The sequence below is a fragment of the Pteronotus mesoamericanus genome, unplaced genomic scaffold (assembly GCF_021234165.1).
Source record: "Pteronotus mesoamericanus isolate MK-2021 breed Mesoamerican mustached bat unplaced genomic scaffold, CSHL_Meso_final scaffold_507, whole genome shotgun sequence".
NCBI lineage: Eukaryota > Metazoa > Chordata > Mammalia > Chiroptera > Mormoopidae > Pteronotus > Pteronotus mesoamericanus.
This window is the reverse complement of record NW_026555319.1, coordinates 12,195,958-12,223,148: the sequence shown is the minus strand read 5'-3', so window position 1 is coordinate 12,223,148 and position 27,191 is coordinate 12,195,958. Positions and strand designations below refer to the sequence as shown.

The following is a 27,191-nucleotide window of genomic DNA, read 5'->3' as shown; positions in this document are numbered from 1 at the left end:
CCAAGTACCGCGTCCTTCTGCAGGCTTCTCAGAGGGAAGCTCTCCAAGCCTCGCTGGTCTGTGAAATGGGAAAGACTGAGCGAGATGAGTTGGAGGGGCCCTCGTGGCTCTCACTATCGGATTCTATCCTCTCCCACCCGTCCAGGCCCCCAAGCTCCCCCCGCATCTCCCCCAGAGCTGACTCTGGGCTCTGGTTTAAGCCAAACTTCTCCCTTGGCCAAGCACCCGGTCCACGTCCCCTTCCAAGCCCCTCCCCACTGTTCCCCCCACCCTCCAGCTCCTTCCTCTCAAGGGCTGAAGAAGCTGGGAGCTCAGGCAGCCGACCTGGTTCAAAGCCCAGCTCTGTCATTTATTAGCTGCGTGACCCGGAACAAATGAGGTCCGCAATCTGAACTCCCTCTCTGCACCCCCGCGTGAGTCTGAAGGTCCTCTTCTCTCGGGACCCTTTGGAGGGTGTGACGAGATGTGACGCCTGCACATGGTGGATGCTCCGTGATGCGATTCCTTTCCTTCATCGTTGTTCTCCCTTTCCATTGTGCTGCCCCCTCCCCGCCCTGGCCCTCCGCCTGCTTCCCAGCACCCCCTTGGCCCTCCCGCCCCACCCAGGAGGCAGCACTGAGGCCCCATGGGCCGGGTTCTGGCCCCCAAGCGAGGGCTCAGGGCCACAAGGTGACATTGCTGCCTGTGGGTAACGCAGGTGAACGCCTGCGAACAGCAGGGACTTTGTATGTGCGATCGGTGGCGAGCCTCAGAAGCTGCAGGGACGAGATCGCAGAGGCTGTCATGGGGACATTTAAGCATTTGATGGGGTGCTACAGTCAGAACAGGAAGACTGGCAGGGCGGCCAGAGAAAGGCGGCCTGACCCGAAGGAGGAAAACAGCTGGTTTGGATTTTGCTCCTGTTCATCAGCTTTTCCAACGACACAATGACTTCCTGGCTCCCCCCCCCAGCCGGGCCTGGCGAGGAGCCAAGCTGAGGAAGCGGCCCTGTCCTGGGGGTCAGAGGCCCACCTGGCTGCCGACTGTCTCCGGGACCCGGGACCCGTCCCACACCATCTTGTGCCTTGGTTGCTTCACCCCCGGGAAGGTGGAGCAGAAGCACGGAGTGATGGGGGCCCCGGGCAACACTGAAAGCCCCTGTTTGCTCTCCAACTGTCCAAGCGCATGTTGCTTAAAGCAATCAGAGGCTGCAGCCTGGGATCAGTTCTGAGCTGGCTCGTCATAAGCACAACGACCCGAGAAGTGAAGGAACAGTTTGTCTCTTAACGAGGTGTGAGTCCAAACAGCCCGTGGCCTTGGGAGCCTGCCCACGCTGCGTAGACATTGCATCTGTTCGCAGCCTCTTGGTGGAGGCTGGCTTCAGGATGGAGGGCCTTGGAAGGGAGCGGAACGCAGCCCCTGAGGCGCCGCAGGGCCTCCAGCCAGCCTCTGTCCCTACCGCCCTCCCCGAGGCCTCAGGGCTGCAGGGCGGGGAGCCATGGCGGCATGGGGGGCGGCCGTCCAGGAAGCTGGGGGCAACGGCATTTTCTTTGCCACGCTGGGTCATTTTTGAAAGCGATTCACAAAGCTGACTTATAGACCATTAAGTTGTTTATATTAATCTGCTGAGGAACATATATTTATGATCAAACCTTGTAGCCCCTCTCAAAACCTTAAGACTCTGCAGCCTTATTCGAGCCAGACAGAGATTTAGGTTCAAATCCAGACTCTGGCCGAGACCAGCTGGGCTCCCTCAGTCAAGTGACTTAACCTCCTCCTGAACCTCAGATATTTTACATATAAAAGGGAAGTAATATGTAACTGTCCCTAACTCAGGGCAGCAGTGAGAAGTAAGATAACACATGTAAAGTGCTTATCGCAAGAAGTGCTGAATAAATGTAGGCTATCGTTACAGTCGAGGGTACCCTCAATAGATACATCCTCTACAGGGCCAGGCAGAGCCTCTGGCGGGCTGTACGCTGCTGGGCGAGTTCCCTGCTTCCCCAGAGCCTCAGCTTTGTCGTCTGTAAAATGGAGAATGACTCTGTGGCCCAGAAGGTCTTGTACTGTGTGAGAAGAGGCAGCGGGGCCGCACACTGGAGCCCCGAGCCCCTGACACCCGAGGACCTGCACCCCAGAAGCGCAGCCCAAGGAGGCAGCCCCCAGGCTCTGCTCCGCGACAGAGCCCTCGGGCACACCCACTGGCCCGCAAGGCCCTCCCTGGTCGCTCCCTGACGTTGATTTGGGTCTAGTCTCTAGCAGGGCTATGAGGAAGTGGAGGACGAAGAGGAGAAGCCCTCTGTACTCACCTCCCGCCCTGGAGCTTCACTCTGAGCAGCTCCAGACAGAGCCAATTGGTCAGGGAAAGAGAGAGGCATCTCTGGGAGGGGGTGGGGGCCGCTGGGGAAGCTGCCCCAGGGCCCAGTCTCCTGCTGCCAGGAGCAAATGTAAAGTGAGGACAGGGGTTGGGGGAAGAGCTAGCACCACCTGGACCCCGAGAATAACTACAGCACAAAGCACCTTCCCTCTGGGAGGGTCTAGGTGAGCTGCTTCATGCTGCACCCATTGAGAGGCCTTTCCTCTTCTTTCTCCATTCCTTCCCCGACTCCTCATGGCACCCTGCTTGTCTTGCCTTCACAAAGTGCCCACGTGGCCCCTCAGGACCTGTTCTTTGTCTTCCCAGGGGATCTGAAAGCCCCATGCATGGTCGTGGGAGTTCATGGGCTCATGTCCCCCTCCTCTCGCAGGTACCCTGTGCATTTCCACACGCCCTAACCCAGAGGAATGGCCGGAGCGGTGGGTTTCCGGCTGGCTAGCACACAGGTGTGCAGGGAGAGGCGTGGACTGCATCACACCGGTTTCCTCTGCTCAGCCCAGGAACGGCCCCATCGAGTGTGTGTGTCATTACTGGGGAACGCACCGCAGGTAGCACAATCCCCTTCTTATGCTTATCACAGTTCAGGGTAGCGCTTTTGAGAATTCTCCCGTTTTTGCTTTGTGCCAGTCAAGGCTGGCCTCCTAAGAAAGATGGGATGCCGGTCCAAGGCTGTGAGCCACGTGGCATGCCATGTCCACCATGCCACTGGAAGAAAGGGGCTCCTAGCCCTGGACTCCAAACACTGTTCAGCCCGGTGTAAAATACAGCTGGCATTGGTGGGTGCTGAAGAGGTTACCGCGTGGTCTTGAGAAGGCATAGAGCTGGACGCCAAGGTTGGGAGTGTCTCCTGGGCCCTCCAGGCTAGGCTCAGATCATGTTGGTCTCCTTCTCATTCATCGAGGTCCTCTCGTTTAGCGATGACATCCTGGTAAAGCTCCTGTGGCTGGGGAAGGAAGAGTGGCCTGTGTCTTCACTCAGAGCGTTGACCAGGCGGGAGAAGAGGGCTACCTTGAACTTTTTGAAGTCCTGACCCATGAAGACATAAAGAATGGGGTTCATGCAGCTGTTAGCGATGGCAATGGCAGTGGCCAGGGGCAAGCCCAAGCTGAAGACGGGGCCAGGCACGGTGGTGTGGTAGAGCTCCAGGATGTAGAGGGTGTGGTAGGGGCACCAGCAAAGGAAGAAGGTGATGATGATGGTCACGATGATTTTGAAGGGCTTCTTGGTCTTGGCCAGGCGGTTGCGCCGTAGCTTGCAGACGATGGTGAAGTAGCAAGCTGTGATGATGAGAACAGGTATCAGAAAGCCACAGAGGAAGCGTGTGATGGTCACCATCATGTACCGGCTAAACCCCATAGAGTCCAGGCGGGGGTAAGCAGCCCACAGGGAAGAGTTGGCTGCAGACAGGCTGAAGTTGTTGAAGCAGGATATCTTCCCATGCACATTGGCCGTGTCCCGGAACACGAGGGATGGGGAACTCAAGAAGAAAGCCAGGACCCAGATAACCACGCAGGTCACGTAGGCCAGCCTGAGGTTGCGGTGGTTCTGGGACCAGACCGGAAGGAGCACAGAGATGCAGCGGTCAAAGCTGATGACAGTCAACAGGAAGACGCTGGCATACATGTTGTGGATGAGCAGGAAGTTGCTGACCTTGCACATGGCCGTCCCGAAAATCCAGTGGTAGTCCATGGCAGCATAGGCGATGTGGATTGGGAGGAAGACATTGAACAGGAAATCTGCGATGGCCAGGTTAAGGAACCAGACCGTGTTCACTGTCTTCTTCATCTTGAAGGTGGCAATGAAGATCACCAGGCCATTGCCCAGGATCCCAAGGAAACAGACGATGCTGTAGACCACCACCAGGAAGATCCTGATCACCCCACTTTCCTGCGGGTGAATGTCCTCCACAACCATGATGTCAGAACCTTCAGGGTAGTCTTCATAGTATGAGTTGTTATAATCCATGTCCCCCATTCTCTGCAAGGGGAGACAGGGGTCATTAGAGGAACCTTAATTGGAACTGGCTTTGAGAGGTTAACCAACACCAGTAAGGCCGATATGGTTCTCCCTGGCAGTGAGCTAGGCCAGTTCTGTAGTTTAACTATTTCTTGCCTTGCTCTTTTATTTATTTAACAAACAGCTCTCTAGCACCTCTTATATACCAGAAAATATGCTGAAGCCTTGATATATATATAAACTCTCCTTATCCTCACAAAAGCTCAGTGAGGTAGGTAGGTTAAGAAACCCATTTCACAGATGAGGAAACCAAGGCACAGAACATTGAAGTCACTCAACTAAGGTCATACAGCTGAAAGTTAACTCAATTTCAGAACCTGTCCTCTGGACAACCATGTTTTGCTGCTTCTCTGGGACCCTCTTTCCCCTTACAGTCTAGTGGTGGAGATAAATATTCATCAGAAAGTTCCTTTATCATGGAAAAATCTCAATGATGCTAAGTGCAATGAAGGAGAGGTGCACAGTGCTGTGAACTTGGTCCCAACCATGTTTCCATGACCCAGGGGACAGCTTTGCATGGCTCCCACATTGTCAATGGACCCCACTGGTGCCCTGTGGAGACAGGAGTTCAGGCCACAGGAGTCCCTCACCGTTCACTGTTCCGGTGTCCAAAGCTCTGCTGGGTGGGTCCCTGGCCAGTCAGTCTCCGTGCCCAGCTGGAAATGCCTGCAGGGAAGAATGAGGAGGCAGCAGTTGGCTCTCGGTCTAAGAGCGCTGCATGGACTCAGAGCCAGAGACAGGATCTATTGTTGCTACTCCAAATTCATGGAAAAGGAAGCAGCGGCTTGCAGAGGCAACGAAGTGACGAGCCCAAGGTTCCTCAGCTGATGAGCAGCTGAGCTGGAATTGAACCCAGGGCTCCGACACCCAGGAACCCCTGCACTGTCCGCCACCAAAGCTCTCCTCATCTTGACAAATGGGCCCCAAGCAGATTCTTAGCCAGGCTACACTGCCGACCGGTGCCTCATGACCAATAGCTGCAGCTTTTCTCCATCTAAATTCATTGCTGGTCCTTAATGGATGGGAGGTTATATTTTATTGCATACAAATCAACCTTTGCTTTTATTAAGCAAGACCTACTTGTAAAATCCCATTGAGGACTCTGGGCTCCAGGGACTCAGAATTTAAGCTTGGGTGTCATCTGACTCTGCAGGCTGGGCGCGAGTTCCAGAGGCGCCCAACAGAGGGTCCCCAGGGCTTCCTGGAGCCCCGGAAAGAGGAGAAAAGACGGTGACATTGCAGCTGCCCTCCCTTACCTGGAGGAACTGTGACAAGTGTTCATGATAACGGGGACTGTGCTGAGCATGTGGACAAATGGTCTCACTTTAGCACATGAGGAGCACCAATGAGGCTGGGGGCGATCCAGGCATCCAAGCAGGAGCTGGCAGAGCCGGGATTTGAACCAGGTCTGCAGAACCTGGGCTCTTACCATCCCTCCATGCTGCCCCCAAATCATGATCTGATGACAGCCACTGAGCGTGCGCTTGAGGAAGAAATGACCGTGTCCACATTCCCCGTGCCAGGCTGTACAGGCCTCAGGGACAAGGAAAGCTGCCTGAGCTCCGACTATCACACTCACGTTCCAGGCCGGGAGAAGGGAAACAATGAAGGAAAGGTGCCCCACTGGAGCTCCAAGTCAGTTTCAAGGCACGAGGCAGAGGGTGTGCCCCTAGAAGCTGCAGGGAGGGGTATTTGAGCCTGAGGGCCTAAGGCTTCCTGGGGCAAGCTCCCCAAGAGCCCCACGAGGCGAAAGTTTTCACCCGCTGGCTGGGTTTTAAAGGACAACTATATCACTAAGATGATGGAAGGAGGGAGGGAGGAGCGCCCCACCCCCCAGCTGCCCCCCTTCCCAGCAGTGGTGGTGGGGAGCGTCTAAGCCCCTGGAGGAGGGCGAAAAGGAAGGCGACTTAGGACCAAGCACTGGGCACTGCAGTGTCTGCCTGCAGAGGTGCTCTGGGGACACAGATCACGTCATGTCTGGCTCTCCAGCTGGGCTGGGAGCTGCTCGGGGTCAGAGGCCACCATCTTTCCGTCTTTGACTGGGAGCCAGGCAGGGCCAGCCCAGGGTGGCGCTGACATCTTCTGGACATGTCTACCTGCTCCCTCGTTGCCCCTCATCCTGAGGACTGAGTGGGTCAGTGTCCTTGGTCGGTACGTGTCCTCCCCCGACCCCAGTCCCTCGGTCCTCCCTGGAAGGGGCCCCAGTCACAGGTTTGCATCTGGCCTCCGTTCTGTGCCCACGTACATCCCTCATGTCCTGAGCTCGTGTCTGCCCCAGACCAGGAAACATGGTCAAGGACACAGGTGCCGCAGCCTGGCCAGGCTGCTGGCATCCAAATTCTCAGTCTGTATGAACTTCCTCTGACCCTGAGCAAGTCAGTTACCTTCTCTGTGCCTCAGTTGTCTTATCTGTAAAATGGGCATGATCAGAATAGTTCAGACTGGTTGGGAAGTTTAAATGTCACATGAAAAGTACTTAGAATAGTACTGTTACTGGGCAAACACTAGGTTGTTGTTTTTATTACTACTATTCTTATTATCATTATTATTATTATTTCTCAGGCTTCTACTCTTAATTCCCTCCTAAAATGCCCTTTGCCTGGGAAGGTGGGAGGGGCCAAGAAGGCCAGAGGAGCAGTGCATTCTGCCCACTTGTCTCCCAGCTCTGGGTTCAAGGGCAGGTCAAAGGCAACACAAGCAAGGATTTTGCTTCTCTAAGCTCTGGTCTCCTCATCAGTCCAGTGGGGGTAAGAACCCCTCCCTCATGTTGTCGGGAGGGTTGTGGGAAATGAGAATGCATCCTTGGCCAATTTTAAGTTGTCAAGGACTCCAAAATTCTTGTTATTCGTATTTCTTAAACCCTCCACAACCAGAAGCTTATGAAAAGAGTATCTATAATTATATATATACTCATATGTATGTATACACATAGGTGACTTTTATTTGAGTACTTATTACATGCCAAACACTGCTATGCAAGACTCCATGCAATGCTCCCAACAGCCCTGCAAGGATTGTAGTTTGCAGGTAAGAAAACTGAGGTTCAGAGAGGTAAAGCAACTTGCCTAAGGCCACACAGCCAGGGGGTCTGACTCCAGAGTCTGACTTCCAAGGACGCCAAGTAAAGAGGCTCGCACCCCCTGTGCTTCCCTGATGGATCAATAGCCCCCGATCTCACCTCTCTGAGTCCCCTAAGCCTCAGCCTTGAACCCCGGCCGCCCAGACCTCCCTCACACCCTGACCATCCGCAGAGCTGCCTCCCCGGGCCACCTTCCTTGTTTCCCTTCACCTTTCCTCAAAGGCTGCATGCAAACCACACCTGCTGTGCCGTGTGAGTCCTGGTCCGTGGCTCTGCGCCCGCCTCTGCCAGGCGCCCTGATGAAGCCCCTGCCCAGGAGCGCCCTGCAGAATTCAGGGTGAGAAACAACGTTGCCTTCCCTGAGGAACTGGGCTGCCTCCTCATTCTTAATGATTCCAGTTCTGCAACTGGTCCCATTGTCCTTTTGGATATGGCCACAAGGAAGCCCTGAATCCCATTTGCAGGCCAAAAGCAGCAACTCCATGAACCCTGCTGGTCGTCAGGTTTCTGAATTGGTTTTGGTTGGTCCTTATGTCGACATTTAATTATACTGGATATTGGTTTTAGTTCCTTATGATAAATAATAATTGACTGGTGCACTCAATAGCCCAAACCTCACACTAAATGCTTTAATTGCATTAGCTCACGCATCACCCGCGACGCCCAGCACTGGTACTGTTATGATCCCCAATGTACAGGTGAGGCAATGCGGCCGACGTCACAGTCAGCTGGCCGCCAACGCACGCCCAGGTCGCTCTGCCTCTGAGCTCTGCTCTTAACTACCTTGCTTTCATGTCTGTTCACACCCTTCCTGACGCCCCAGAGTCCCCAGCTCCACCTGCCAGGGACACCTCCTTGTTCAATCTTTTTCTAGTCCCTCAAGGAATCCACCGTCTCCAGTTTTCAGGACGACTTGGCTGCGGTCTGGGGCACACAGGAGAATCACTTGCCAAAGGCAACATCGCGCATCACAGCCCAAGCAGGCAGGTGAGCCTGGCCCGTGCGGGACCTACGCCCTGTCCTTACAGTGGGACACACACACACACACACACACACACACACACACGTAACAAACTCTAAACCCAACAAGGAATTGCCATCTAGAAAGTATAAGGAACTCTCCTGCCAATCCAAACAGAAAATAAAGGGCAAATGATATAAACAGTTAATTTGTAGAAGGGAAACTCCCAAACCCAGGCATATGACACATCGACAATTGGCTCTCAAAGACATGCAAATGAGAATCACAACCAGATGATACCTTTTTACCTACCAGGCTGCGGCAAGCACTAGAACTCTGGCGTAGATACCCCTCAGCTTGGCGGGCTGTGGCACAGGCTCCCATGCCACACAGTGGGGACCCGAGAGCCCCGTGCACCCCACAGCACCGCCCCCAGGAACCACACGCTAGAACGCCGCAGGGCAGTGTTTACGGGGCCCCCCTTGGCTCCAGCGCTCTGGAGGCCAGCCTCGCACCCGGGCCCCTGCAGAAGTGGTCTAGCAGAGAAACATTCCCGGGAGAATCAGGAAGGGAGCAGAGAAGCAGGATAGGGAAGGGGACAGGCTGGTCAAGGGCACAGAACATGGCCTTGGCGTAGGCTGGGGGCTCGGGAACAATGGAGGTCACATGCCAGGAGCTGAGTATTTACATCCCTCCCCCACCCTGTCCGGGGGTGTGCGTTCCTCCCACAAAGAGCCGCAGGTTCAGGCTATCAGGGGGGCTGTACACGCAAAACGGTCAAGGAGCCAGGAAACTCAGGCAGCGGCTGCCAATGGCTAGGAGAGAGGGCACGGGTGAATGCTACGCAGCTGTTAGAAACAGCAGATTATCTGGGGCACAGGCAGCCACGGAACACAAAGCATCTTGAAGCCACCTACCCTAATGGCCCTCCAGTACGTTGGAGGCATGCACGCAAGAGCGGCGACACGCACAGAACAGCAATGCACGTTTTTGCAAGGACACAGCCAAATCACAGCATCCACATTGAACAAATTAGAATGGTTCCGTGGGAGCGGAAATGGGAGGGGAAGGAGTAGAAAGCAGGGCTAAAAGGAAATGAATGCAGCGAAGAAAGAAAATAAGACAAGTGCGGGGGCTTCCAGAGGCCGGTGATGATGCGGACGGACGTGGATGGAGAGGTATCCTTATGTCAGCCCCCTGTCCCCTCCTGAGGCCCAGGAAAAACCAAAGCAAACAAACAGACACCCCCGACCCCTGCCTGGGGCTTAGGGTTGGGCAATGCCTGGGTCACTGAATCCCGAACAAGCAGCCCTGGCCTTGCCCCAGGGGCCTCCAGAGCCCCACCCACGGCCTCCCCGTCAGGCAGGGAATGAACTTGGAGGAGCCAAGAAGTTAGAGCATCAGCCCAGCGCGAGGTGGCTATGCAGCAGCCAAGGCCTTGGTACCTCTCTGGCGAGCCCACCTCTGCCAGGAACCAGATGGTCCCCAGGCAGAAGACGCTGCTGCTGATGGCCCTGCCCTGCCCACACCCCGACAGACCCCCGCTGGTAAGGGGCCAGCTGGGGCTCAAGGTCACCTCTGGTTCCTCCCTCCACAGACAGCAAAACCCCCAGTCCGATGTTCTTTGCTTATTTTTTTTAAAAAAGATTTTATGTAGTTTTAGAGAGAGGGGAAGGGAAGAAGAGTGAGAGAGAGAGAAACATAGGCCAGCTGTCTCTTGCATGTGCCCCAACTGGGGACTGAGCCTTTAACTCAGGTATGTGCCCCAACCAGGGATCAAACCAGCGGCCTTTTGCTTTGCGGGACGATGCCCACCAACTGAGCCACGCCAGTCAGGGCTTTGCTTAATGTTTGTGAAACAGCCATGTCTATAGCCCTGACTGCGTGCCAGACCCAGTCCTGAGCACTCTCACAGATGAGGAAACTGAGGCCCAGAGCGGGCCAACAAGGGGCCCTAGGTCACGGGTAAGCAAGGAAGATTAGATTAGTCATCCTGAAGAGGAGGAAGCTCAGAACCTGCTGAGCTGCCAACCCCACTCTCTGTCCTTGCCCACTGCTTCACCTCCTCGGAACGTTCCAGAACCCTCTGGTCTTTGCCCCAGCAGAACCTCCCAGGAGCCCCGTGAGATCATTCCAGCAGGGTTCTGGGTGGGCACGTTACAGATGGGGCAAGACACGGCTCCAGGTTCCCTGGGCTTTTTCCGCAGGCCCCCCTGCCTCTAGTTAGTGGCCGGAATGGGAATGTGTCCTGATCCCAGAAGTTCTGGGCAAAGTCCTTTGGAAGCAGGGCTCCGCCATTCATCCATCCCCCGGGGGCAGGGCGTGTGGAGCCTGCGGCTCCTGGACCCTAGGAGGGCTGGCACGGGAGCTGTAGACGGGCCTTTTCTCACCTGGGGTCTCCGTAACCCTGAAAGGCCAGGGGTCAGCCCTGATTTATGGGGGGGATGGGGGGGGGGGGGTGGGCGGGGGGGACACTCACTGGCCACATGACTAGCTGGTGGCAGTGCAAGGTCCTGATAAATCCAGGGCCCCACCTCCTCGAGCTGTTGATGTCAGCCTGCCTGTGACCCCAGGTCCCCACAGGCTCTGGGGACAAGCAGGGCTGAGGGGCACCTGGGCAATACAAGTATGCCTCTGCTTCCTCGCTGGGTCACTCACTGCACAGGCCCCTTGGCCAAATGGGCACCCTGAGTCTGCAAAGGACTCATTCCCCTCTGATCATGTCTGTCTGTCCTTGTCTCTCCCTCTGTCCTTTGACTGTCTGCTTCTCCCTCCCCCATCTCTGTGCCTACCTCCCTGTGGGCCTCACTCTCTCCTTCTCCATCAAGCCTCCCTGTCCGTCTTCTCTGTCACCCTGTCCCTCCTCTTCTCCCTGCCTTGACCTCTGAGAGACTCCACGGCCCCTCCCCTGCCCACGTCACTCGCCTGCATGTCTAGCCGGCCTGAGCTGCCAGCAGCCACCCACCAGCTTTCCCACTCGGGTCACAGATTCCGCAATCCCTTCCCTGGTCGCAGCCCCGTATCAGGCCAGCCGTGGGCGTGGGAGCCCGTCAGGGAAACCGGAAGCTTGTCCCTAGTGTTTGGCCTGGCTCCTGTCCCCATCTCCCACCTCCTCCACAGCCCACCCTGACAGGCAGCTCCAGGTGCCTCTCCCCCGTCTCTCTGGGCCTCTGCAAGGCTTTTAGGGGCCGGGAGGCCCGTCTGAGGGCATCCCATTTTGCAGCTGAGGAAACTGAGGTCCAGAGAGCAAGTGAACCTCCCCTAAGCCACAGAGACGAGGACCCTGGGCTGCCTCCCAGTGCCCAGACCTAGGCCTGGCACCTCCCACATCTTACGCCTCACTGCCCCGTGTGCTCCACACATGGGTTTGCACGTGGTAGCTCCAAGAGGCGCGGAGACAGCCTCGGCTCCCGCAGCCTCCAGGCATCAGCTCAGGATGTGAACCAGACTCCCTGCCCTCAAACCTTTGCTATTTCCACGTGTCCAAAATCACAGCCTCAGCCAGCGTCATGGGGCCTCCCAGACACTGCTATCCCGGTCACAACAGTCCCTCCCTCCTCAGCAATGTCCCCACCTCCCCCAGGCCCAGCCGCTGACTGTGGTCCTGATGTCTTCGCTGCTGCCAGAGTGCTCGGACTGGCCCCATCCACCAGTCTCTCACCCTTCAGGACAGAGGAAAGGGGCCTCCCAGCCCCCACAGATGGCTCTAGGAGACACTGCAGAGGTTCCAGTCCCTGGATCCCCAGCTCTGAGAGACTCAGAGACCTCAAAACCGCACAGCGCCAGCTGATATTCCAGCGGCAGGCCTGGCCGCCAGCCCTGGGACAGAATTAGCTGTGTTGGGAGAGAATTTCCTCCCTGGTCTCACGCCCACGCTCAGGAGCTCACACTGAGTCACGGCAGCGGCCGAGAAGGCGCTGGCTGCCTCACGGGCTGTCCCACTTCTTTCGGATGAGGTGGGGCCACCTCTGAGCTGAGGGCTCTGCCGTGGTGGGTAAAGCCAGGAGCTAAGGCCCCTGGGCCCGGACAGCCCCCTGCACAGAGGCAGAGGCTCCACAAACCCCCAGCAGCCGGGGCAGGCGCTGAGACAGGAGACCCCAGGTACCTACGCCAAAGCCTGGCATCCCCCCAGGAGAAGGCCGCTCCTTCCTCACCTGTGTCCCGTCCTCACAGCCACTCCCTGCTGCTCTGTGCCCTCCAGACCGACCTATGGGCAGGAGGAACAGCCACGGGCTCCTCGCCCTCTGACCTCTAGAAGGGAGGACTGCGGGGCAGCAGGAGAGCGAGGCGGGTGCGGATTCTCTGGGCTGCCTCCCCGCAGGGTCTCCGTCACTTGGCCCCACCCAGCTACGCTCCCTGAGTGGCAGCGACCGCTTGTCCTCCAACCTTCAGGCCGGGGCAGGAAGGTCTCCTTGTGCCTTAGACCTTGAATTGCCACGCTATCCCTCACACCAACCAGGCCTTCCAAAGCTCTCCTCAGTCACCGCGTTGTCTCCTGCTGCGACCCTGAGGGAGAGCCCAGACCGTCCCTGCCACCCCCTGTCTTTCAAATCCTACCCCTTGCGTCCTGAAGAGCTCACGAATCTTGTCCAGCAGGCCTGCTCCCTGGATGACTGGGACCGGCCACTAACCAGTCACTCATGACAACTAGGATTTCATTCCTCACCCAGTAGCTGGAGAGATCTTTTAAAAATGCAAATCGCATCGCATTGCTTCCTGTTCAAAAGTTCTCAGCCGCTCCTCTTACCGTTAGAATAACACCGGCTCCCTGAGCAAAGTCCTTCAGGCCCAAGCAGTCCGGCCCCTGCTCACTGGGGACTGAGCCAGGCTGGACCCCAGCCCCCGCCCCCAGCCAGGCCCCAGGCAGCGAGCTAGCGAACGCCTCTTTGCAAACCCAACCCCTCTCCGCGATTGCAGACCCAGCACCCATTCCCAGCCATGAAAGGCCCCTGCAAGAATGTTGGCCCAGACAGCTCTCCTTCCAGGCCAGAAGCCACTTGGGCCCCCGACGATGGGCCAACCTACAAACATCAGGTGTCCTCTCGGCCACTCAGTTTGTGTCCGAAGGCATCAGGCACATAAGCCTGTGCCGCTCCCCGTAAACACTGCCCTGGAGGTAGCCTGTAAGCAGATATTCTCCCTTCCTTGTTTCCCACAGGCCTGGGAGGCCTGGTGCCCCGTCTGCTTAATCCCCTGAAGTCAGCTTTGAGGCCACTCACGGAAACGATCCCGAGCTGCGTGCATAGCACGTCTGGTAGGCAGCAGCCTCCGGAGGTATTCACATGAGCCACCCAGGATGTGGTCAGAGACGGCTGCTGGTGGTGGCAGCTGTGTCCCCGAGCCAGGGGCCAGCCGATGGCACGCGCTGGGTGCCCTGCTCATAGTGTGGGCTTGGAGCCTGGATTCTGAAGTGCTCCTGGGTGCCCCCGAGAAGTCACTGTCTCAGATCCTGCCCCCTAAATCCAGGCCAGCACAGCCCACCGTCAGCCCTGAGGGCCAGGCTGCCTCAGATACTGCCCCAAAGCATGGCTTCTCCTCCTGGCACCTTGAGATGCCTGGGAGATGGCAGCCAGAGCAACTATCCCCATCACCAGGGCCCCCACCTGCTGCCGGAGGAATGAAGAGCAAGGAAGCTGAGAACCAGGCTCGTCTGCTCCTCCGGGAGCCCTTGCTTTCCACCCCTTCCACCCCGGGGCCTTGCTCCCTCCCTCTTTCCCATTCCCTCGTTCTGTCAGATGATTGAGAACCTCACCAGGCCCCTGAAACTCACACCAGGGCTCCAGGTCCATATGTGAGACCCTGTCGGACGTCCTGTAAGGAGCTTCGAGTTCCAGAACTTCAGGGTGAACTAATACTAACTGAGGCAGGAGATAGTCAGGAAGGCGGAAACTCCAGAGTGCCCCAGGGCTAAGGTAAAGAACGCGGAGAAAGGCCGGGGACCCTGTTCTAAGACTGGTAGTTCCTGCTTTCTGGAAAAGCACTGAATCCTAGTGAATCAGGAATGCACCTATCCCGAAGATGCTACCTGACCCCTGCTTCATGATAATAGCATTATAATAGCATTATAATAAATTAGCATTGTGGGACCCCCTGCCCAGTAGCCAATCAAGGAAATCATGGGAGACCCACCCTAAAGGAATAAAAGCCTTCTAGCCCCTGGTAGGCTCTGCTCTGCTCAGAGTTGGCCTTCTCCCATGTTCTGTGTTGCTTAATAAATCTGCTTTCTCTCGCTTTCTGCCATAAACTCTGCATGTTCGGTTCAATTTTTTGTCCACGATCACCCAGAACCTGGTTCCCAGTGCCCACCTGTGAGATAACTACCAAAGTAACATTTTATTTGGAGCACCTCCTATGTGTGCCGGGAAGCTAAGAAGCGCTTTCTGTACGTCGCCTCACACAAACCCCGTGGGCTGGTGGTAGGATTGTACCCGTTTTAGAGCTGGGGGAGCTTAGGCCCCCTGAAGTTAAGAATCCCACCCAAGGCCGCGCGGCTACTGAGAGGCAAAGGTGGGGTTTGAATCCAGATTAAGAGTGGACTGAGTTTTCTTTTATACCTTATAGGCTGTACTTGGCAAATGTTCTTAGATAAATTCCTGACACTCTGGGGCCTCAGTTTCTCCATCTGTAAAACAAGGAGGTTGAAGTTGATGGTCTCAAAGGCCTCCTTCTGGCTTTAAAAACATGCTATGGTTGAGTGGGCCAAGGGTCTGACTATTCCCTGCCTTGAGCCAAGAAAAAGAGCATGGTTCAGCACCACGCTGTGTGACCCTGGGCAAGTTGCTTGACCTCTCTGAGCCGTAGTTAAGTCGCCTATAAAATGGCAATAATATAACCTTCCTTTCAGGACATCAGGGGGTCTGGATGAAAAGATCTCTTGGAAGCCCTTGCAGGTCTAAGATCTCTAGGCTGAAGGTTCTGGTTAACTTACAAATCTTCCTACCACCATGCCATAAGCAGGTCTAGGGTCCTTGCTGTGACAAGGTTGTTTCAGACTTGTCCCCACTCCAAGCTACCAAGTGGCCAAAGGAGCCTACACTGGGGAGTCCAGTGAATGTGGACAAATGACGTCTCTTTTCCAAGCCTCAACGTGCTCATCTGTGAAATGGTGCTGCTGTTACTTCTCCCTTCTAGAGTTATTGCGAGCGTGCCAGGAAACAGCGCTATGGACACGGTGCCTGGAGCACAGCAGGTACCCAGCAAATGTTTGTATAGAAAAATCAGACAGAGACATATCTGTGAGAACCAGCAGGATTTCTATCCCACGGTGGGAAGAAGGCCAGGTTGAATCCAGTTTGCAGATTCTGAACCGAAGCAAAGGGCTATGTTTCCGGAAACCGCCGGGGCTCAAAGGCGAGCCTGGAGGGTATGTGGAAGCTGAGCAGGCTTGGGAACCCCGCCACCGCCAGCGGCCCCTCCTAGACCACACGTTGCCCCGGCCGGATGAGGAAGCGGCAGCTAGCTACTGCTCCACCTCAGCTCAGCCCCGTCTCCCTTCCTGGGATCTCCACATCCTCTGCAAGAGTCTTGGCAAGGCATTTTTCAACTTGGTTACAGCCCCTCGGTTGAAATCAAGCAATTGTCTCACTTCTGTCGGTCGAGGGCATTTAAGCGTAACAAGGAGACCGGCTTTCTGGGACACAGAGATGGCCCAACGACGCACTGTGAGGATGAAGGAAAGTGACCGATGCAGTGCACCCATCAAAGCAGCCAGCCCCTTGCAGGGTCTGAAGCGATGCCACTTCCCCCTTATTCCCATTTCACAGATGAGCAAACTGACTCAAACAAGTTTTGTGATCTTTCCCAAAGTTACCCAGCAAGGGAGCCATGAGCAGGATCAGGAGCTCCCAGCTGGGCTTCTGGCTCCTCCTCCCCCGCGTTTTCCCTAGAACCACGTCACTGTCACTTAGAGCTGGGTTTTAATCCCAGCTACCCCAGCTCCAGAGCGTGCGGGCTGTGTGACCTTGCACAGGTTGCTTGCCCTCTCTGAGCCTCAGCCTCCTCATCGGTAGCATCTGTCCCTGAGAGTGGTGAGGATTCAAGAAAACAAGGCTGGCCAAGTGCTTGACATCATGCCTGTCACAGTCACGATTACTTACTAATAACATTAGGGAAGGAGACACTGGGGAACGTGTTCCCACTGCTCCCTCAGGGCGGCCCACTATTTGAGGGTCCAAGGAGGACCCAGCTTCTCTGGAACTGCTCAGAGCAGGGTCTGATGTCAGGGAATGTGGGATAAACTAGAGACACTGGGAGGCCGCAGCATCGGGTCCCCTACCCAGCCGTCTCCTGTCCCCTCTCCAGCCGTCTCCTGTCCTCTCTGTTCGTGTCCCCAGCAGCGCTGAGGCCCCGAGCGCATCTGGCTGTGGGCCGCCCCACCCAGGCCCCCTGCAAGCTGCCCCACCGCCCCGTTCACTCCAGGCCACCTTGTTCGGCAGACTTCCTGCCTCCAGCCTGGAACATTCTCCCCCACCGTCCTGTCATGGGAGGAAGTGTGCTCAGCGTGGGCCCGGGGTTCCAGGAGTGCGGTTTGGCACCTTTGCCTGGGAGAGGTCAGAAAACAGAGGCCCTATTGGAGGGCGAGGGAGGGGGAGGGGGAGTGGGACAGGCCCCCCTCGGACCGGCTTGCTCGGGAAGCTGAGAAACTTCCAATAAGGTGGCCTTGACATGCACTAGTGGAAAGCTCCAAAGCCAAGGGATTCTGCCTTCTGATTCAGAGTCTCCCGTCTCCCTTCCCCCACCCTTCCAAGAAATATTTATGAAACACCTATTTCAGCCAGGCCCAGGGCCGGGCCCTGGGGACAGAGCAGGGAACAAAAGAACATGTCACTTCCCTGGAGGTGCTTGTGACAACGCAAAATAGAGAAGGCATTCCTGCTCTGCCTCTCACCAGCTGTGTGACCTTAGGCAAGTCACCATGCCACTCTGTGCCCCAGTTTCCTCGTCTGAAAAATAGGGATGATAGTAGCTCTCCCCTAACACGGCTGTTGCGAGGTTTAAATGAGGTTACGTTGGTAAAGTTTTAAAGCATACCTGGTTGATTCAAGCACTATGTAAATGCTGAAAAATAAATGAATATAACGACAGGTGATAATAATGTGCTCCGAATAAAATCTAAAGAGAAATAAGGCAGAGAGACGCGGGAGGGGATGCTGTTTCAGGGAGAGCCCTCAGGAAAGGCCTCTCTGAGCGGGTGGCCTTGAACGGGTGGCCTTGAACGGAGACCTGAGTGCTCCAGGTAGTGGAACCGCCAGTGCAAAGGGCCTGAGGCAGGAGCAGGTTTGGCAGGTTTGGCAGGTTCCGGAAGCCACATGGGTCTATGCTTTCAAACATCTATTTAAAAAGCAGCTACTGGGTACTTTCTAAGCACCGCCCTTCTTTGCTAGACACTGTTGGGATGAGACTGCCCAGTCTCCACTCTCACGTAGGAGCCATGGGTCAGCCACAAGCCACCACGGAGCTTGCCTGTGCCTCCGCTATCGTAGGAACAGGAGCACACTAGCAACGGAAAGAGGAACCCAGGTGTTCTCTTTCAGGTCTCATGGCAGAGCATGTATCTCTTTGTGCAAGTGAATAATGTCCCTACCTTAGTCACTGGTGTCCCCTGCCGGGCCCCGTGGGTTGCTGAGTTCATGGTCCTGGCTCTGGACCAAGCAAAGAGACAGTAGCTGGGAAAATCAGGGAAGCTTCTTGGAGGAAGTGGCATTTGAGCCAAGCCTCGGTGGGTGCGAAGCTTTTGCTAAATGGAGCTAAGCATCCTGCTCGGGAGCCAGGCTGCCGGGTTTGGTCCCAGCTAGCTGTGGGACCCGGGAAGAATCATTTAGCCACCCTGTGCCTTAGCTTCCCCATCTGAAACATGGGGGAAATAGGATTACCTCTTAAACAGAGCTGTGCTGGGACCAAATAACTTGACATACGTGCAGTTCAGACTAGATCCTGGTTCTTGCTATCTCACTATTGATGGAAAAAAAGAAGTCTACAAGCCTGTCATTGGGCTGTGGGTATGATCCTGCCATTACAGAGCTCCAGAGAGTAGGTGTTGGGGGTGGGGGAAGGCAGTGCGGGGGTGGAGGGGCAGGGGGTAGGGACAGGGGCGGGCAGGGTGGGGACCACGTGGAGATAAGCTGCAGAAAGGAAGGGAGGGCCCCTGGGTGTGAATACTGGTCTCGGTTCCTTTTGGCCAGCTCGGTGAGGTCAGCAACCCGGGGTCACCTACCCAGGACAGGGCTGCAGGACTCACAGGAGGCCCCCGACGACTGGGGTCAGGGAGGGGTCACGGAGAGGGATCTCAGAGCTCAAGTGCTTCCAAACCAGCCCACTCCTTTGTGCTTCCAGAGACCAGGGGTTTGAGGCCTCTGAGCCTTGGTTCTCGCTGGTGCCTCTGCTGAGTGCCTTTCTCTTGTCTCCTCCGCTCCCCAGCCTCACCACGCACCCCACACAAATCCAGGCAGTGCCGGCAGCCCAGCGATACTGACAAGGAGAAAGAAATGATAACGCTGCCACGTGCCAGGTGTCTGGCTGGGCGCTTGGCCTTCCTCGTGTCCCCGAGTCCTGACAATCCCCCACTCCAGGAGGACATGATGAGTGTCCCCACTTAACAGGTGGAAGCAGGACTCGAACTCAGAACTACGGGAGTCCAGAGCCCACATCCCAATCCCAGTGGACCCAGCTGCTTAAATGGGCTGAGGGCCCCTCTCACTACAAGGCTGTGGCAGGTGTCCAAGTGGCATCCCTTCCTCTCCCCGAGGTGGCCCTACATCTCACCAGCAAGGCTCCTCTGTGAGGACTCGGAAGCCCTCGGCCACCCCCGGGTCCTGGGGTGCAGCCCTGGGGTGAGAGGGACAGAAACCAGGAGGCGGGGGTGTGGTGCGCATATGGACCCCCGTTCCTCAGGCGTTGACAGGGCACGCAGGATCCCTACTCAGAATAAAACTACAGGGTGGGTATTTTCATTCCCATTGCAGATGTGGAAACTGAGGCACGAAGAAGCAAAGCCATTAGCCCAAGATCCCACAGCTAGGGAGGGGCAGAGGTGGCATTTGAACCGGGGCTCTTCTGACACTGGGACCCACATCTTCAATCACCGTGACCACCCTTGACATTCTGTGACCTGCCCACGAGGGACGCCAGCAGATGCAGAGCCCTGCGTTCTTGCACCCACGGCCCCACCCATGCACGGGGCTGACAGGGCGGCCGGGCTGCACACATCCCAGTCCCCCCTCAGAGAGCCCTCCGCGACCCGGCCCACCCACCTCTGGGGCAAGCAGGGCCTGTCCAGCCAGGGGGCCCCCCGAGAGATCCTGGAGCCCCGAGCTGTCCCCAGCTGCCCCTGCCCATGAGGCAGCCCTAGGTGCTAGCGCCCTGGGGCACACAGGCAGGTTCTGGCCCCGTGGAATTCCCTGGCTCCAGCCCAAGCAGTTGACGAAAGGGCTGGCGCTGCTGCCAGCAACCAGGCCGGTGGGAATGTGAGATCCCACCCGGTTCCCAGGCGCAGCGCGGGGGAGGGACAGGCCGCCCTCTCCCTCCACCCAGTCCCTCAACTGTCACCTTTCCCAAGGCACTGCTTGCACCTTGCCCAGGAAGGGTCTTGCTGAGATTACCCCCCAGCCCTCAAGAGAAAAAACAGCTGGCAAAAGCCCAGAGGGAATTCCAGCATCCTCAAAGCTGTTGCTGGAGCGGGGGGGTGCGGGGGGGCGGTCAAAGGCTCTGGCTCCCTCCTGTCACAAATGAAGGAGGGTGGCTGAGCGCAGCCGAGAGCAAAGCCAGGCGCCCGCTCCGGCCTGGCCTGGCCTGGCCTGGGCTTGCCACGCCACGTGGGTCACGGAATCGGTCCCCCCACCTGAAAAGTGGGTTGATGGAAAGCTTTCATCAGCCTGCACCTGCAGGCCGCGCAGGGTGGCCGGTTACCCAGTTTGGGGTGTCCTGAGATGCGGGATCTTCAGTGTGCAAGCCAGAATGTTCTGGGCAAATCACAGCAGGTTGGCCACCCTGCCTGTACATCTTGCCCTGGCTGGTGTAGCCCAGTTGGTTGGGCAGCATCCCAGCAAAAGGCCACTGGTTCAATGCCCAGTCAGGGCACACGCCTGGGTTGTGGGTCCCCAGCTGGGGTGTGTGTAAGAGGCAGGGGCAACCGTTAGATGTTTCTCTCTCTCTCTCCCTCCCTTCCCCTCTCTCTAAAAATAGATAAATCAAATATTTTTAAAATAAAGAGAGCTACTTCTTGAGTCAGATAACATCGAGTTGGGATCCTATCTCTGCCATCACAAACTTTGTTTTTTTCATTCACTTAATTGGACAAACCGCTGTGGTGTGCCAGGCACGGGGGGGGGCAAAATCCCATGCCTGGGGGGGCTCACTCCGCGGGGGGAAGAGAGGAGCATCAGGCATGTCACCCAGGCGCCAGGAGGGGCTCCCTTTGCCATTCCGCGTCCTAGTGTCACCTTCAGTTGGGGGCTGGGGCAGAGCGCCTCTGTTTAGGACCTCCTCTCAGCTGTCCCCTGAGACATCGCTCAGAAATAAAATAATCAGAAATAAACGCCCCGTGGGGCTGGCCACTTTCCAGACCAAGGCCGCCCCTCTTTCTCCTCCCCCATCCTCACCAGCAGAAGTTGTCGAAATATCCACAAAGTCATTAGAAAGCTCTTTCCTTTTTTCGCTAAACTGAACTCCAGCAACCTCCAGCATTCACCTCACTCCTGGCTCAGCTGCCCGGAGTCACACAGGATAAGCCAGCAGTCACCTCCTTCCCCAGGCAGCTGGGGTCACTTCCTCGCTTTAACCTCGGCCAGCACTTCCTCCGAACCAGTCTTAACCCCTTGCCTTCCGGCCCCGACCCAGATGGGACGACCCTCACTGGGAGAAGAAAGGCACTACACAATGTTTGTGCTTGCAGATGCATCTACATATCGGCTTGGGCCAGAAGGGAGGAAAAACGAATCTCAAAAGAGGCTCACGTGTCCAGGAGAACATAGATTAAGAGAGAGAAAGAAGGAAGGGAAATGCAGGTGGGGATAGAAAAAGGAGCCAAGCAGAGGGGGAAAATGCAGACGATAAGTAATGTCCTAAATATTTCGCAGGGGTGGGCCACACTGTAAACTCCCAGGCTCCGAGGCTGGAAAAGAGAAGCCATTTACCTGCTGAAAACAAACCTGCCCCCGGGGATGGCAAGGCCTCCCAGAGCCCAGAGCAGAAGAACCTTCTGCAGGGGGTTACGGAGGGGACATGGCGTGAGGAGGTGACTGGCATCCCCAGCGGCGTGGTGACTGCGGGCGCAGCCTCGCAGTTCTGGAGGTTTCAAGAAGCCACCAAGCACTGGCTGCCCCAACACAACGCCCGCCCCCACGAGCTGATGGCACTGTCCCCGCTGTTCTGAGACATGCTAGGGAAGGAGTGACTGTGTGTTTCGGCCTAGACATCCAGGTTTATGCGTGGTTGGCTTAGTCTGAAGATGTTTCTAGAACATCTGGCGGAGGACCTGGCCCCCCGTGGCTGCCATGACGCACCCCCCGACGTTGCATCTCGGTACCATGAGCAGCAGTAAGAGGGACGCTATTCCCTATGGCAAATGCTAGAACACAGCCACGCTCTCTGCCAGCTGGGGATGGCCTGGGATGTCACAGTGCTCATTCCCTGACACCCACTTGTCTGTCACCATGTTCTGAGGCTGACACGCACACACATGACCCACGTGGAGAGTGAGCCTACGTCCGACTTACATTTACACCTCTTGTCCCGACATACGTATTAAGAGTGACCCTTTTCCTCTTGGAGGGCCCCGTTCGGACAATAAGCCATATAGTTTTGCTACTCATAGGTCACCGCTTCCTCAGCCCCAGAGGGGGAGGGGCAGAGAGATGGAAGCTCCTGATAGTGACCTTGCCCGCCCACCTTTCCTGGGCCCCAGTGCTGAGCAGCTGCCTATGCCATTAAATTCCCATGACGCAGTTGTTACCACAATTCCCACTTGGCAGATGCAGAATCTGAGGCTCACAGAGGCTGGGCTGCTGGGTACGAAGGCAGCCCCGTGCCAGGCATCTGCGTCAGGAACTCTCCAGGACTTGGGTGTCCTTGGCTCTGCACAGGGACAGCTTCTCTCGTCACCTCCATTTCACAGATGTAAAGACTGAGCCTTAGCTCACAGATAGAAAGAGGGCCGGCTGCTACCCCGGTGCCCCGGCTGTGAGCAAATGCCCTGGTGTCTCTGTGCCTTGGTTCATCTTGTCTGTGAAACAGGAGTGAATCTGGCCCCTACCTTCTGTTGGTGAAGGATGACCACGCAGTGGGAACGAGTGCCTTAGGGGGTTGGAGGCGGCCACTGCTGGGTGGATGAGCAGCAGGAAGGGGCCAGTACACAGCCCCTGCACCTCAGGCCCAGGGCGGGCCCTCCCAGGAAGTTCGCAGCCCACAGCGAACCAGCCGCAGATTTGGGGGGCCTGGTGCAAAGTGAATGGCAGGTTCCTTATTCGGACAGTATTAAGAATTTCACTTAGCATCCAGCCCAGGGCAGGCCCTTCTGAGGGGCGTGTGGCTGCCCTGGTCACACACCCAGGGAGCTGGCCCTGCCACTCAGCTCTGGGGGGTTTGGGAGAAGGGGCCTCTCCACATGGAGCCCAGAAGGGCAGGAGTCTGGTGGGGGAGGGGATCTCCGTGGGGAAGAGGGAACAGGCAAAGGAACAGAGGTCATCCTGACACAGGGTAGATGGGAGGACAGAAGGGCGGCAGAGAACAGAGAAGAAAGAGGAGACAGAGAGATATGGGGTCAGGGGGCAACGAGAGACAGGAATGCAGAAGAGAAAGAATGACAAAGACAGACGTAATGACAGAGAGTGACAAGCAGCAACTTCTAAGCGTGAGGAAGAAAGACAAAAGCAGAAATGGAGAGGAAGACAGAAGAGGAAGGGGAAGAGACGGAAAGGCCCCTTCCCCCGTCCCCCCCCTCCATTCCCGAGAAAGTTTGGGAAGACATGATGGCTGCGCCCCAGAGCAGGTGGTGGGGCGACCCCACAGACGATCGCTCTTCCCGGGAGGCCCAGAGCAGCCTGCAGAGTGGGGGGCGTGGGGGCGCGCTCCGTTGCATTTACAGGTGTCTAAGAGCGTAGTAAACGTGGCCATAGGGTGTTTCCAAAACTCTCACAGAGCAGAGAAGGAGGGGCAGTGCAACCTCAGCAGAAACGGGAGGGGCCTTCACTTTGGAAAGGAAAGGCAGAGCCCCCTGGCAGCTGGAGACCACATGCTGACCAGAATGTGTCGGTGTCTTTGGTTTATTTTAACAGTAAACGGTAAGTGTTATTCACACACAGACTGTTTGGCGGGGCAGGGCGGTGGGGGCTGTGGTGCAGTGTTTGGGCAGGTCCTCACGGAGAGAGACTGACTGAAGGTCCTGTTAGGTTTCAGTTGTCACCTTCTCTAGACGCTCTGTCTGCCCACTGGAGCTTAGGAAGCCCACGAGAACACGTTGTTTTCCTACAAGTGTTTCATCAAGGGCTCTCGGGGGATAACAGACACGGCAAGTCTGCTATGAAACAGTGTCTGGGCCACCCACAGGGGACCCAAGAGCCCACCCCAGCCACCGAGATGACACGGTCGCTGGAGAGAGGCCCCGCATTAGCCCCGAACAGCACCCTCTCAGGCTGGTTCAAAGTGGATCGGAGGGAACTGCCTCCTTGGGGCACTGAGGAAGCTGCAGTCAGGTTTAAAATCCCAAAAGTGTTGGTGTGATGGTCAAGGGGATAAAGGCATTGAAAGCCATGGACTTTATAATAATACTTCATAATAACACTCAGGGGCATCCGTTCACAATTCTAATATCTTTGAATTTACATTTTTGAGTAGGCAACATAACTCTATCTAACTGGTGATGTTCAAGACCATCTAAAACTATAAAGAGGTTAATGTGCAAATCCTTGCGTCTACTCTGCCACCTTCCACCCAGTCCCCACGACACCCATCACCCTTTATTGGTTTCTTATGTCTCCTTCCCAACCTCCTTTGGGCAAATACAAATGTATATCCTCAGTTCTCACCTGCTTCGCACAAAAGGCAATAAATTATACACACTATTTTGCAAGTTGTTTTCTTACCTAACAATGTATCTTGGAGATGGTTTCCTATCAGTGTATTAAAATAGCATCCATGTTGGATTTGCCATCATTTACTTATGGGGATGGGCATTTGGCTTGTTTCTAGTCTCTTACTGTTATAATTCATATTGTGTGTGTTATAATGTGACAAGCAATCATTTTGTGTATGTCTCATTTCCCGTTTATTCTTTAGAGCACCGAGGGCACTCATACCCTTTTCCTTTATAATGAGCAAACAAGTTTTAAGCACTAGCTATTCTGTTTTAATCTGTAAAAAAAAAAAAAGTTTCAGAGCCACTTAGACCTTCTGTTCCCATAGAGCCAAGGCCACATCTAGGGTACAAATTTTCACAGGAAGTCAGGGAAATTTGGTTCTTACCCCAGCTGTCCTAGCCATTCCAATTCCTGGTCCTCGGTTTCCACATTTATCAAAGGAAGCCCACAGCCATTCACGGGCCCCCATGGGGGTCAAGGATGAACAGTGAGTTCGGCAGCTGTATGAAACTGTTTCCAGTGTGAAGGAGGCAGGTTTCTGCCCCAGGCCCCCTCCTCAACCCCAAAGGGTAGATCTGGACCCTGTGGGTCCCCAGAGAAGAAGCCAGCAACCGGCCAGCCGGCAGGTGTCGGGTGCTGTCCCCAATCTCAGAAGGCCAGGGCCCGAGCCCGAGCCCGCAAGGGGCCACATTCTGAGCAGCCCCAAGTGGCCACCACGCGAGGCTGCTTTCTGAGTTTATTCTATCTTAAAATAAAGCAATGATTGCATTCCTGGGAGGTGGAGAAACCTCTCCCCTTCGTGAACTGGCCCTAACCTTCCCAGCCCCTCAGGAAAGGATCCAAAGTAATTTTCCACCCGTTGCTCACGAAGAATCGGTCCTGGCCGGTGACAAGGTGCCAGGCAGGAGTCCTCGTCTGCCTCCCATAACACTCCCTCTCCCACAGAGAAGCCTCTGTCTGCCTCCACCCACTGCTCTGCGGGTACAGGTTTCTGAGTGCCCCTTCCGTGCCCGCCCCCCCCCGCCAGGGTGCAGCCAGAGCGGAGGCCCCGGGAACCACAGAGATGCCGAGTCACGGGACCATCACTGTCAGCCCTCAGTGTCCTTCCTGTCCCCTACATTGCCCCAGCCACCCATCAGCCCTGATCGACACCCACCTCCCACCGCACAGCTGAGGAACCGCCCCTGATCGCAGCCAGTGCCCAGGGAAGAAGCCACCAAGAACCTGGCCAGCACATGGGGCCACAAGGACCCTTCCCCCAGGGAGAAGGAAGTGCCTGGCTCTGCCTCCAGATGCTCCGCTCAAGCTCTGGAGGGTCACGGTGGGGTTTTGGGTTGCAGCTGCGGGGGTCGGGGGGAAGGAGGGCAGAGGGGAGATTTGAGGAGGGGGCACAGGGTCAGGAGGTATGTGGAAAAGACAGGGGCCAGGCAGCCACCTTGGACTGGCTCCTCCTCGCAGCGGCCTTGCTCTGCACGCCAGGTCGGGGCCGCACCCAGAACCCCCCAGCGTTTCCATGTGGCACACTAGGGGAGACACAAGCTGGCGGCCACCACCCCTGGGGCCCTGGGGCCAGGGGCGCTTTGGATGTCACCCCTGCATCCCGGCAACCAACCAAGAGGGAGGTGACGCAGCTCTGGTTTGAAAAAACAAACCTCCCAGCGAGGTGAAGCAATTTTCCCAAAGCCCTAGAGCACAGGCAAAAAGAGGCAGAACTTCTCCCTCAACCCACCGTATTCCTGGGGACGGGGACAGCAGGTGACAGAACAGCAAGCGCCATGCACACACTGAGCACGGGCCTGAGCTAAGCACTTTCTCTCTGTGAACTCCTGAGCCCTGCGTCCCCAATCCTAGATTCTTTTCTTGAAACAACTGGCTGTGCTGAATACCAAAAACAGAGAGAGAAAACATAAAATGAAACTTGCTCACCCTCAAATTCTCACCCTCACTTCACAGATGAGGAAACCGAGGCTGACTAGCTTCAAAGTCAAGGATTTCGAAGCCAAAGAGTCAGATTCCAGAAGCTCCAAGCACCGCACCATCCTGCCTCCCACATTGATGGGACATGTTTCCCCAGACACCAACGCAGCCAGCGTGCCCTGTCCTCTCCCAGCGCCACCTCCCGCTCCCCCCACCCCGCACAAGGAAGGGATCCCCCCGAACCGAGTGAAAAGGTGGTTTTACCGTTTCAGCGGAGGGTGACAGGGGCCCCAAGTTCCTCACCCGGGACCATGAACACAGCCGGGGTAACCATCTCCACCCTCAAGCTCTGTGAGAAAGCAGCAGCTTGCAGGCAGGCGGTGGAGCCGTGGGGTGTGCCAAGATTGCAACACTTGCCTCCACAGCCTGCCCTCTTTTATCTGAGCTCTGCTGATGTACAGCTTCGTCATATTAAAAAAAAAAAAAAAAGTCCACCCAATTCTGGCCACTTTATCTACAGAAAGGTAGGGGCAGCAAGGTGCTGGTGGAGGGGGGAGGAAGTGGCCCTGCCTGCTTCTCCCCCAGGAATCAGCTCAGGAACTTCTGTCCTCGGTCCTGCAGCCAGCGGGGCGGGGGGCTCGCTGGCCCTGAGGAAGGTCCCTGGCCAAAGGGCTTCCCTCGTCTTGTGCCCACAGGGCCTGAGTGCCCACCATCGTGGGCGCTTCCTGCTCACCTGTGAGCGGTCACCAGTTGTAAGTGCCTCCGTGTGAAAGAGTTGATTGCTTTGGTTTC

General features: G+C 56.2%; 1 protein-coding gene across 1 annotated transcript; it reads right to left on the bottom strand.

The window, feature by feature from the left end:
* Positions 1-2,348: 2,348 nt before the first annotated feature.
* Positions 2,349-26,703, bottom strand: CMKLR1 (chemerin chemokine-like receptor 1). The gene is made up of 2 exons (XM_054594383.1): positions 26,664-26,703; positions 2,349-4,333 (listed from the first exon to the last, which is right to left on the bottom strand). The coding sequence occupies exon 2, from the start codon at positions 4,328-4,330 to the stop codon at positions 3,224-3,226; it is 1,107 nt and encodes a 368-aa protein (XP_054450358.1). The 5' UTR covers positions 4,331-4,333; positions 26,664-26,703; the 3' UTR covers positions 2,349-3,223.
* Positions 26,704-27,191: the final 488 nt, after the last annotated feature.

Excerpts from the sequence above, each read along its gene's own strand:
- CMKLR1 (XM_054594383.1), bottom strand. The coding sequence starts at position 4,330 with ATGGGGGACATGGATTATAACAACTCATACTATGAAGACTACCCTGAA.